The sequence below is a fragment of the Sinocyclocheilus anshuiensis genome, unplaced genomic scaffold (assembly GCF_001515605.1).
Source record: "Sinocyclocheilus anshuiensis isolate Anshui unplaced genomic scaffold, SAMN03320099.WGS_v1.1 scaffold51, whole genome shotgun sequence".
In the NCBI taxonomy this organism is placed as follows: Eukaryota; Metazoa; Chordata; class Actinopteri; order Cypriniformes; family Cyprinidae; genus Sinocyclocheilus; species Sinocyclocheilus anshuiensis.
The window spans coordinates 1,596,043-1,607,952 of NW_015548296.1; the positions used below are offsets into that span (position 1 = coordinate 1,596,043).

The 11,910-nt window shown below is 36.2% G+C and overlaps 1 protein-coding gene across 1 annotated transcript in view; it reads left to right on the plus strand.

Annotated features, from left to right (window-relative positions):
• Window positions 1-478: 478 nt before the first annotated feature.
• Window positions 479-11,910, plus strand: part of taf4a (TAF4A RNA polymerase II, TATA box binding protein (TBP)-associated factor) — a 14,859-nt gene continuing 3,427 nt past the window's right edge. Inside the window, exons 1-13 of the mRNA XM_016443672.1 lie at window positions 479-1,138; window positions 2,703-2,842; window positions 4,288-4,401; window positions 4,530-4,625; window positions 4,972-5,094; window positions 6,526-6,615; window positions 7,013-7,192; window positions 8,290-8,437; window positions 8,519-8,627; window positions 9,450-9,619; window positions 9,714-9,844; window positions 10,082-10,207; window positions 11,721-11,787. Of these exons, the coding sequence (XP_016299158.1) occupies window positions 496-1,138; window positions 2,703-2,842; window positions 4,288-4,401; window positions 4,530-4,625; window positions 4,972-5,094; window positions 6,526-6,615; window positions 7,013-7,192; window positions 8,290-8,437; window positions 8,519-8,627; window positions 9,450-9,619; window positions 9,714-9,844; window positions 10,082-10,207; window positions 11,721-11,787 (2,137 nt within the window). The 5' untranslated portion in view covers window positions 479-495. The remainder of the gene's footprint in view (window positions 1,139-2,702; window positions 2,843-4,287; window positions 4,402-4,529; window positions 4,626-4,971; window positions 5,095-6,525; window positions 6,616-7,012; window positions 7,193-8,289; window positions 8,438-8,518; window positions 8,628-9,449; window positions 9,620-9,713; window positions 9,845-10,081; window positions 10,208-11,720; window positions 11,788-11,910) is intronic.

The window sequence follows — 11,910 nt, forward strand, 5'->3', positions numbered from 1 at the left end:
TATCCCCTGTATATATATATATATACTAATTTATAGTCTTTTAAACCTCAATATCTGCATTTTTTCATAAATGACAAACTATTTACAGCTGTACAATTAGTTTATCAAATTCAATATTTAAGATATTTGATTTAAAGCTCTTTCTTGACAGTTTCAAAGTAATTAACGATAGGTTAACAACATACTGGAGAGGTGCCTTTGCCTTTGTACCATCTCAGATGAGCTCCTATCTGATACATGCAAATCTAATTCCTCCCTAAAACCTACAGTATTGCATGCATTATTTTATATAAATGTTCTCAATACTATAAAATGATTTAAACACTGCAAAGAAGGCGGCTGTTAAATTATTTCACTACACTTAATAATGTTTAACTTAAGATGTGTTAGACTTCAAATTTTAAAATATTTATAACTATATTTTTAACGAATCAAGAAAAAAAGGACCACCTGAACTTTGTGTCCCCCTAAAAAAATTTGAACGGAGGCTATGCCATGGATCCGCACACTGAAAGCGGCACCCCAGTGTCCAGTGGCCCATCATCATCATCAGACGACGCTTCAACTTCTGTCCCAGTTGTTAATAACGGGCCCGGGGTGGCGAAACGACACGGAAACTCTGTCACTGTCGCCCCAAGCCCAAACACAGTGATACAGTCTTCTTACGGGAATCCTCCAGCGGCAGCATCCAGTGCTGGTCCCTCAGTGACAGTTGTCAGGCCATCTATGCAAACTGCTGGAACAGGGTTAACTATTAACGGGAGTAATAACAATAACACCGTTTCGGCGACTGTAGCCAATGTAGCGACCCCGGGAATTACTACTAACGTTACTACTACTACTTCTACTACTACAACGACCCCTCTTTTGATGAACCAGAGTCCTGCTTCTGCCTCAGCGAGCAAGTCCGAGGCTACTAAAACTATCATCCAGCTCGCCGGCACCATGACTCTCGGCCCTGGAGTGGCCAAGGGGGCTGTTTTGCAGGGGGTTGCGAGAACTGCGGCTCCGGTAACTGTTGCAGCAGCAGCAGCGGGATCGAGTCCAGCCATCAGGGCCATTGCGCCACAGGTGTTAGCGCCCCGACTCCCTCAGAGCACTCCGGGCCAGAACATCCATAACATCCAGCTACCTCCAGGTACCTCACTCACACTAGCACTCCCCTTGCATGTGTGTATAATGATGTGAATTTGTGTAATAGAGGAAGTTGTAGAGATTTTAACAGCCATCTGTAATCTCGTGCGAAGTTTGTGGTGCACACTGTAAGTGGTGCATACAACAACAGTAGAGCAGTTAAAGTTCCTGAAATGTATATAAAGTATAGTTCTCCTTACAACTGCACATCCTTCATACCTGCATATCTTTCTTTATTGTGCACGACACAAAAGGAGATCTTCAGACAGCTTCATTCACTTTCACTGCACGGGGAAAAAAAGGAGATGCATTTTGCTTAACATCTCCTTTTGTGCTCAGAAGAAAAAATCGTGCAGGTTTGGAACAACACGACAACGAGTAAATGATGGCATTTTTGTGCCTTTAACTGTGCGTTCAAAGTATAGTTAGAAAGCATGTTGATATCAATATATCATCTTCCAAGTGAGTTTTTTTCATCTTAAAATCAACACATTTTAAGGTGTTTTACCAGTAGTAAGTTAGCTGAATTTGAAGGGAAATGTTGAGTTGAAGTTTGGCCATAGTTATAGCAAATATGATTCCTTTCAAACGTTTGGTAAATTCTTAGTTATTATCTTAACTTGAGGTTGAAGGTTTAGATTCTTCCATTCAATTTCAGTGCTAAAAAGTTTTAAATGTAACTTCCAGTGATTTTATAAGAACTTTAAAATGCTAATATATACTGGTTTCAGTTCTTTCTGTCTCGCATTCCTCTATCTCTCTTCTCTTTTAAGGGGCAGTTACACTTCTCTTTGAGCATGTAAAATTTCTTCGGATGTCACGCTCTGCAGCATCTTTTTTTTTTTTTTAAACATAAATTCATCATGTAGCTAATGACTAATAAAAAATACAAAATTTAAAAAGACACAATCCACTACGAGGTCATGCTTTGACGTAATAATCTTCTATTGGTCACACGTCTTGGCAAGATACAAATTTGCAGGATAAAGTTCACCAAACTAGAAAACTGAAAGTTTGTTGTATAAGCCTGCGTTTCCTTTCCAGTCTTCAGCATTCACATACATATGAATGAAAGTCAATGGAATGAAAAGTGTAGTGTGACCGGCCTTTTACTGGGTGATTTTAGTGAAGACCTCGACACTATTCTCTTACTTCCTCAAAGTCACAAGCACTGGTACTTGCTTCAGGAAATGCACATAAAGTTATTCTTTTTCTAGTGATTTTTCTTTTGACTGTATGCTCTGCTCATTCTGACAAGCCTGTTGTCTGGCTAGACAGAATACTTGACAGATTTTTCTACAAGAGGCCATCTGGATTCTCCAACCAACAGTTTCTGTTCAGAACACATCCGTTGGTTCACACGGTAACAGAGACGGAGTGTGTAGGGTTCTCAGTGTGCTGTGCAAATATAGGCCACCAACTGTGCGCATTATTCTCCGTGCCTCTAAGCAGGGCACAGTTGCCAGACTTGACTCCAGTCAGATCAATAGGAAAATCTCACTAATGAATAACAATTTACACAGGAAGTGATGTCAGCCTTTCTATATGTGTCATGTTTGTGTGTGCAGGTATGGTGTTGGTGCGTAGTGATAGTGGTCAGTTACTGATGATCCCACAGCAGATGTTGGCACAGATGCAGGCCCAGTCTCAGGCCGCCCGTCCTGCTGCCCCCACCAGCACCACCCCTGGGCAGATCACCTCTGCACAGGTAATACCCTCTGACCGCCCCCGAACTCAACTGACACCTGCAGTACATATTTCAGAATGACTGCGGAATAATAAATATATTTATGGTATTATATTATTATATAGACTTATATAGTTTATAATATGGGGTATGCTTTTAACAATAGGATTTTTTTTTCTGTTTGGCTGAATAGCTATTTATCATACTTGTGGTAGGATCAGTGACAATTTTGGAAAGGCAGAAAACATTCTAAACTAAATTCTGAACCAAATTATTATTATTTTTAAATACATTAAAATTAAGAAAAGTTATTTTGCATTGTAATACTATTTTACAATTTTATTGTTTTTTTAAATAGTTGTGTAATTCCAAATGTGTATTAATTAGGGGTGTGTGATATATATAATCTGCGATAATATTGTAATTGCTGTTTCAACGATGTGTGATTTAACGTTATCGAGTATTTTGCAAAAACCATTCAAAACACCCCTACAGAGTGCACGCATACATTACGTGAAGTCTAGACTAGTGCGCGTATATTAGAGTGCGTTCTTTCATTGCATGATTCAGTTTATTAATACGTTGACATTCAAAGTATCTTTTAATATTTAAATCATTTCAAATATCAGTATTCAATGTTTAATGTTTAATATATAAAAAAAAATATGCCTTTGTAATTGCAGGTTAAATACATTCATGTCTTGCATTAAACAGTGTGTAAATACATCTAAATGCCACTTCAGATGCAACTTCTGTGTTTCCTCTGCATTGCAAAGATGAATTTTGTTGATACTGATTTCATTTGCTTGGTAAAAGCCCAAATGTCTTATTATTCTAATTCACTGATTAAATGTAAGAATTTGACTCAAAAGATAATGGACACTTTTAGAAAAATGGCTTTATAAAGGTAGAAAAGCCCATAAAATGCAAAAATCAGTTTAAATTTATTGGAAAATATTAATTTCTATCAGTGTGAACTGACCACCACACAGAACATGAAGAATATCAAAAACTTTAGGAGTCAGCTGTCCACGGTAGTCCTTAAGGTACCAGCACAATAACACACTCAGCAAAATATCGTCTAATTATCGTTATCGTAGATATTATTTTTTGTCAATATCGCACACCCCTAGTATTAATTCATAAATACACTATTGTTAGAAAGCAGTGGAATATGGTGTAAAATGTTACTTTTATTCAGTAACAGTGTTTTATTCTGATTTGAGATTATTCATTTGATCACAAAAATGCAATGTTTTAAAGCATAAAATGTAGCGAAACACAGCATGGGTCCAATGGGGTATGTGAAAGTTTGTCAACTAGCAATAAAATTCTCTCACACTGGCCCTGGGACATCAAGCCATCTGTATTGTTGAGCAAGTTAGCTATTAACTAGTTGGTTCCATTCTTTTTAATTAATTCTCCATGTCAGCATTTGCTCATTGATGTCTGTCTGATATTTGCAGGCACCTGGAACTCCTCTGATGGCCCGACAGGTGACTCCTACCACCATCATAAAGCAGGGCTCTCCTACAGCCAGCAGCACGGCCACTACCACACTCCAGAGACCACCTGTACAGGTAGCTATGAAAGGCACATCATGTAGAAACAGTCCCTTTAGAAATGACAGGAATCAGTCTGTGCTGTAAGGTGTATTTCTGAGGTGGCTGTTATCTTCTCTCTCTGTACTCCTTCTGTCTGGTGTCAGCAGGCCTCCTCTGTAGGTGCAGTGTTGTCAGTGCAGGCAGGAACCGCCCAGAGGACTGTGACTGCTGCCACAGGGACCACCGTCTCCTCGGCAACGGTGAGAGGCTGCACTAACTTAGCAGTCACACAAAGACACGCTGGTTCACAACCAAAGAAACGGTCCTGAACGTTTAGCTTCATGCTTAAAGGCTTCTCGAAAGGTCTGTAAACTGACCTGATTAAATATGGTAAAAAGGAGTTTGGAGATTTCCAAGTGCAAACCTAAATGAAATGTCTGTTCTCAGAGTGGGAATCCCCTGATATCCCCAACTGATGCAAGGCTCATGCCATTAAATCTTAACCTGAACATTTGTATGCATCCAAGGTACGGATGCAAGATAACCTTAAGCTGCTGCAGAGTAAATCTACATTGTTCTAATGCAATCACTTTTCTTTTTTTATAGGAGACAATGGAGAATGTAAAGAAATGTAGGAACTTCTTGTCCACGCTGATAAAGCTGGCCACTAGTGGTAAGCAGTCATCAGAGACTGTCGCTAACGTTAAAGAGCTGGTCAGGAACCTGCTGGTGAGTTTCAGAGGTTGAGTGTGTTTGCATGTTACTAACTCGGTGAAAAAATGTTGACATTTTATCATAATTGTGCAAGCTGTTATTTTTTAAAATGTTGTGTGTAAAACCTGAATTGAACAGATTACCTTTGTCACTTTGTTAAATGGGTGTTTCATAGTCTACCCCTGCAGTGGGGTCCAAATCTGTGACCATTCATAAAAATGCTTCTATTTTGTTCACTACTGTTCAAAAGTTTTTTGTTTTTTTTTTACACATTTTTTAAAGAAGTCTTTAATGCTGACCACGGATGCATTTATTTTATCAAATATGCAGCAAAGAGTAATATTGTTGTACTATATGCAATATTATTATTATTATGAAATATTACTGAAAATGACCAGTTTATATTTTAAAGCAGCACTATGTAACTTTTTCTGTGTTCAAAATTTGCAAAATGTATATATAATGAGAGAGTACATCATGAATTCATCTTCCAAACTTCGTTTTTGTCTTATTCCGAATCACTACGGTACAGTTATAATAAGTACTTATATTTGGACTATTGTAGCCTGGTCGGGTCGCCACCGCTGCGGAGTAACACATACCTGCGTGAATCGCCATAGACATAAACTTAGAGAAGTAGCTCTAAGGTTGGAATGTTCTTCCGCGGGATGTGTGCAGTTCTGTTTATTAACCGCTAGAGCGCCAAAAGTTACATAGTGCTGCTTTAATATATTTTAAAATTTAATTTATTCCTGTGCCATTACTCCAGTCTTTAGTGTCACTTCATTTCCTTCAGAAATAATTTTAATAGACTGATTTGCTCAAGAAATATTTCTTATTATTATCAATGTTGAAAACAGTTGTGCTGCTTAATATTTTGGTGAAAAACATGATAATTTTGCTCAATTTAATGTGTCCTTTCTGAATAAAAGTATTAATGTTTAGTGTAATATGTAATAATTTATTCTTATAATAATTACATACATTTTAAGATTTTTAATTTAATTAATACAATTGAACCATTTTTTTTTTTATTTTAAATGAAAAAATTATATTATCAAGCATAATTTCATTAAAAAGTGTAATTGAAAAATTAATATGGTTTCTGAATAATTTATTATATTGTTTGCCTGCAGAAATGTACTTGAGCTGCATGAAACCTGATGATCATGATGTGCTTTAATGGAAACGTTCTGAAGTTTTATTTAAAAATGTTCAGAAGCTCACAAATTATCTTAAATGGAAATAGTAAAGAATCTTCATTTTACACTGTAACTTTTCTTTGTTTGACATTTTTTTTAAATGTTCTAAAATGTAAATTAATATTTTAATATGGTTTCAGACTTTTGAACCCACTGTATTAGTCATTGGTCGTGGGGGATATGAACCTCTAAATATGCTAAAATGTCCCTATGTATGAGTTGTTTTTGGTGTTTGTCCCCTCAGGAAGGGACAATTGAAGCAGAGGAGTTCACCAGCAGGCTCTACAAAGAGCTCAACTCCTCTCCTCAGCCTTATTTAGTGCCTTTCCTTAAGGTAAAGATCTTAAAATTGAATGAAAATGCAACTCAATTCATGTCATTCGGAACTAGATAATTATATAGTAATTAACATTTAATAAATTACTGTAAGCATCTACTAATTGGAGAAAAATCATTTAAGAGCAAACTGGGGTTAAGTTTATGCAATGTTTATTGAACAAGATTTTTATTTTATTTAGCCCTGTTTCACAAAGCACATGTAAGCAGCGTGGTCATTTTGGTGGTTGTGTTAACACTCTGCAGCATTCACCCTGCCTGCTTAGTGCCTAGGCAAATGGAGTTGCTTTAAATCATTATTTGCTTGTATGACGATTAATTGCCAGCCAAAACTTTATAATCGGGACAGTCCTATTTCCCACAATTAATTCCTCCTTTTCCATGTGTTTCTTCAGAGGAGTCTTCCAGCTCTTAGACAGCTCACTCCTGACTCCACAGCCTTCATCCAGCAGAGCCAGGCCCTCCAGGCGCCCACTGTGGTGCTAACCAGCTCTAACACGGCTGGTGCCACCGCCACAGTTCCCCGCACGCTCATCCAGCCTGCCCTCAGTAACTCCAGCCAGACTGCCTCTCTGGTAAACACAGACCTACATGCATAATTTACTTGATGTGTTGTTTAGTGAGGTGAAAGGACACTGTTGGGATTATTAATGCTAACAGCACATTGCAGGTAAAATTAGGTGTTTAGTCTTAATTTACACTGAGCTAAATCATTGGAGTTTAATTGCTTTAGTACATAGTTTAAATTGTTGAATGGTAATGCCTGTATTTGCCCTGTGGCAAAGTAAAAAAATCACTCTGAGCTGTGTCAATTAATACAATAGGAAACATCATATGCATATCATTATAACTAACTGATGTTTCTTACATATTAGTGTGGAATATTGACTGTCGGTGACAAAGAGTAAGGTTTTGTGCCTGATAATACTAATAAAGGACAAGGGTTAGGAATTGTGAACCAGTTCTTATTCAGAAACGGATTTATTTTAAAAAAAGCAAAATTATTTTTTATGACATAGTTTTGTTAATGTTTCTTGAATATCTGCATTCTTCACTAAAGTGGACAGATAATTGTTTCTTGCACTGCATCAACAAACTGGTATAGACGCTGCAACGCAACTGGTCAGTCTGATTCACAAATAAATGACTCTTCTTTTGTATGAATCTTTCAGAAAAAAAGATTAGCAGATTAGTTTTGAATAATTTTTTCTTAAAAAAAAAACTTTGTGTGACAACATGTAGTTAAAGATATGGATTCAAAACCGTTTTGTTGAAATAAGTCATATTGCAATTATAATAACATGGAAATATTTTATGAAACTTTGTGTTAATAAAAGGTTAAATTTCATTCTGAGTCCCATTCCACATATTATTATTAGTATATGATAACAATAATAATAATAGTAATTGCTATTATATGATATAAACAAATAATAATATTATTATAATTAGGTGCAAAGGCACCTCTTGTTATTATTATTACATTACTTAATTATTTGAAACAAATGTGAAAAAATATGTATACATTCTATTATAACAGTAATAAATATGAATTCATATATAAACAAATATTTAAAAACAAAATATACATGATTAATGACCGTTCTATCAGCTGGCCTAAAATTCTCTCATCGGTTGTAATTATAGAATTGCATTCAATGTTGTTGTTCAGGTATTGCAGCCTCCACAGCAGGGGGCAATAGTGAAGCCCCCTCAGGTTACCCTGACAACCACTCCCATGGTGACACTCAGGGGTCAACCCCACAGCAGCCACATAGTGGTGGGTCAGCCTCAGGTGCAGCTCAAACAGATCCAGACAGGTGAGTGTGTCCGTCAAATCCATCACTGTCTGTTTTGTTTCATAACATAATGACACAAAACGTAACCTCTCTCTCTTTCAGTCGCTGTGAAGCATGGTGTTGTGAGTAGCACTAAACTGGCTCCGGGCTCTGTGTCTGTAGCGTTAGCTCAGAAGAATAAAACAAAGGATGGTGCTGGAGGAACTTTCAGGTTTGTGTTGTGTTCATTTCACTTTAACGTTTACCCAGGAGACATTGTGCACAACATACATGAGTAGTACACAAAGTTTAGCTTAACTGATTGGGATGAAATGATGTTGCATTTTCCTCAAGGTTAATTCATTTCAGGCTGTACACAGTAGTTTGTGTGTGAATTATGACCGTTACAGTGCCATTATCATGACCATAGGTCACGTAACAGTGTAATATACATTTTTATACTGTGAACCAGTGTTATTTTAGTATTATATACTTTTAGCTATTATTTTTATATTTTTTTTGATAGTTTTTATTTCATGTCAACTTAATTATTTTCTTTATAAGTATTTCTGTTTAGCTTTATTTCATTTAAGTTTTAGTTTTAAGTAATTTTAGTAATTCAACTTAAATGTATTTTATTTCACTTAGTGGTCAAGCCAACATTTATACTTTTTAAAAATTTTGACTTAAGTTTTTTTAAATCTTAATATTTTTATTTTATTTTATTTAAATTAATGAACTATTTTAGGTTGTAGTTTTGGTTGACAATAACAACATTGTACTGAACATATAAATGATTAATTATTAAAAAAAAATTACCTTATAAGAGTTCTAAGATTAACATGATTTATTTAAAATGTTAATAGATATATTACACAGATATATTATATACTTTTATATACTTGAAAGTATGATAAATTGTAATTTGAGTAGTTATACAAAAGAGTTACAGTATAGTATACTGTAGGTATAGTTTTGCAGCATTTGTAAAACTAGAGAAACAGACTCTCAAACTCTTTCTAACATATATTCTTGTATGTCTAAATCTGTCCAGGGATGATGATGACATTAATGACGTGGCCTCAATGGCAGGCGTTAATCTTTCGGAGGAGAGCGCTCGTATCCTGGCCACCAACTCAGAGCTGGTTGGCGTAGTCACGCGGTCTTGTAAGGATGAAGCTTTCCTCTCCGCCAGCATGCTACAGCACAAGATACTAGAGATAGGTGAGACTTCTAGTTACAGAAAAATCTTGTATTCGATTTTACTACAATGTACTGTTTTACCAGAGCTAACAGTTGTTGTCCTGTATGTGGTCAGGCCAAAGGTTTGGAGTGACAGAGCTGGGTCCCGAGGTTGTGAACATCGTCTCTCATGCCACTCAGCAGAGACTGCAAAACCTTCTAGAGAAGGTCTCATTGATCGCCCAGCAAAAGAACATGACTTACAAGGCAAGTCTGCTTCTGACCCAGTTGGGCTAGCTCATTAAAGTATGTTGATAGTAACATATTTTTATATTTCTTTACCACATTTTGTTGTACCCTGGATGTGTTTCCTTTATGTCAGAATCGGAATTATGAATCCAGAGGCTGTTGCGGGTTTCGGTCTCAAAAGCGCTCCATCCTTTGGGTGTCAGCTTTTGTTGTGAGCCTGTAAGGCTGTGTGTAATGTTAATGATGTGTGTGCAGGAGGATAGTCGGTATGAGCAGGTGGAGGATGTTCGCTCTCAGCTGAAGTTCTTTGAGCAACTTGACCAGTTGGAGAAACAGAAGAAAGAGGAGCAGGAGAGAGAAATTTTAATGAAGGCAGCTAAGGTTAGTAATCCACCTCCAGCCATACTCTCTCTCTCACACACACACACACACACACACACACACCTCTAATACTAGCATTGGCCAGAGGTTCTGATCATTGATTTAAGTTCAGAACAGGTTCAGTCTTCCAAACTCAGTGGTACAATTGGATTTTTTTTTCTCTCTCACACACTACAATGGATTTGATGCTTGCGATTCATTAACTATGATTAATGGCTTTATTTTATTTTCAAACAAGATACGCTATGATTCAGTGCGTCACAATGTATGGATTCCAAATATGATATTGAGAATAAAACAAGACTCCGTGTGTCAGGGAGAGAGTGAATCTGCAGTATTTGTTTCAATCTCTCTTGTTTCACTTCACTTTTGTCCAATACCACAGCTCATAGAAATGGCTCTAAGTGCACTGAGTCTCAAATTGAGTGCTTATTTAGACACTCTACTTTTTCAAGAACTGAAATGTAGGAAATTATATAAATGAACACACAAATAATAATAAAAGTGATACACTATCAACGCAGTATGATTAGCCATAAGTAAAGTAACGTACAAATGAAACGCCACCATTTATATGAATAATGTGAACATCAGCGTGGAGGAATGCAGGCTAGCATTACTTATAATTGCTCGTAATTTGTTATGATTTAATGATTTAATTATGATTTCTTTTATGATGTTAATTGTTGTTTGCTACATTTCAGGATTCTTTTTTAATCCTGCCTTGTCAAACTTAAAATAAATATCTTTCTATCTTGCTCTCTCTCTGTCCCTCTTTCTCTGTTTATACTCTCTTTATTTCTGTCTATCTTTATACATGTATACTACAGTTCAAAACTTTGAAATTAATTATTTTATTCAGCTAGGGTGCATTAAAATGATCAGTGAAGAAAAAGAAGGGACAGCGAAGACTTCTTACAGAAAAAGTCAAACAAAGAAATGCTGTTCTTTTGTACTTTCTATTGTATCACAGTTTACACAAAACCTTCAGTATTAATAAAAATAGTAAATGTTTCTTGAGCACCAAATCAGCATATGAATGATTTCTGAATGATCATGTGACACTGAAGACTGGAGTAATGGCTGCTGAAAATTCAACTTCCCCATCACAGGAATAAATTACATTTTAAAATATATTAAAATAGGAAATATTTCACAGTATGACTGTTTTTGCCGTATTTTTCATCAGATAAATTGGAAACTTCTGTCAAAAACAATACAGCATCTTACTGTGTCCAAATTTTTGAATGGTAGTATAAGTGTACATCTAAAAAGTGGGAGAAAGCTACATTATTCGTGTCATACTTGCATGTCTTTTTGTGCGAGTAAAGATCACATTTATACACTCATTATTTTGTTTATTTTCTTAAACAACAAAAAAACATTAAATTAATCACGATTAAATATTTTCATTGATTGACAGCCTTCATTTTTTCATATTTATTTGATTCCAGCAGATGTCTCTGTGTGTTTTGACTGTTGATCCTCTCTAATTGCTATTTATGTTTTGCAGTCACGCTCGCGACAAGAGGACCCCGAGCAGCTGCGGCTGAAACAGAAGGCCAAAGAGGTAAGATGGCACACTTGAGATGTTTATCTTGTCAGAGGACCATTGTGTTTGATTATGGGTCAGAGCTGATGTGTGTGTGTGTGTGTGTGTGTGTGTGTGTGTGTGTGTGTGTGTGTGTGTGTGTGTGTGTGTG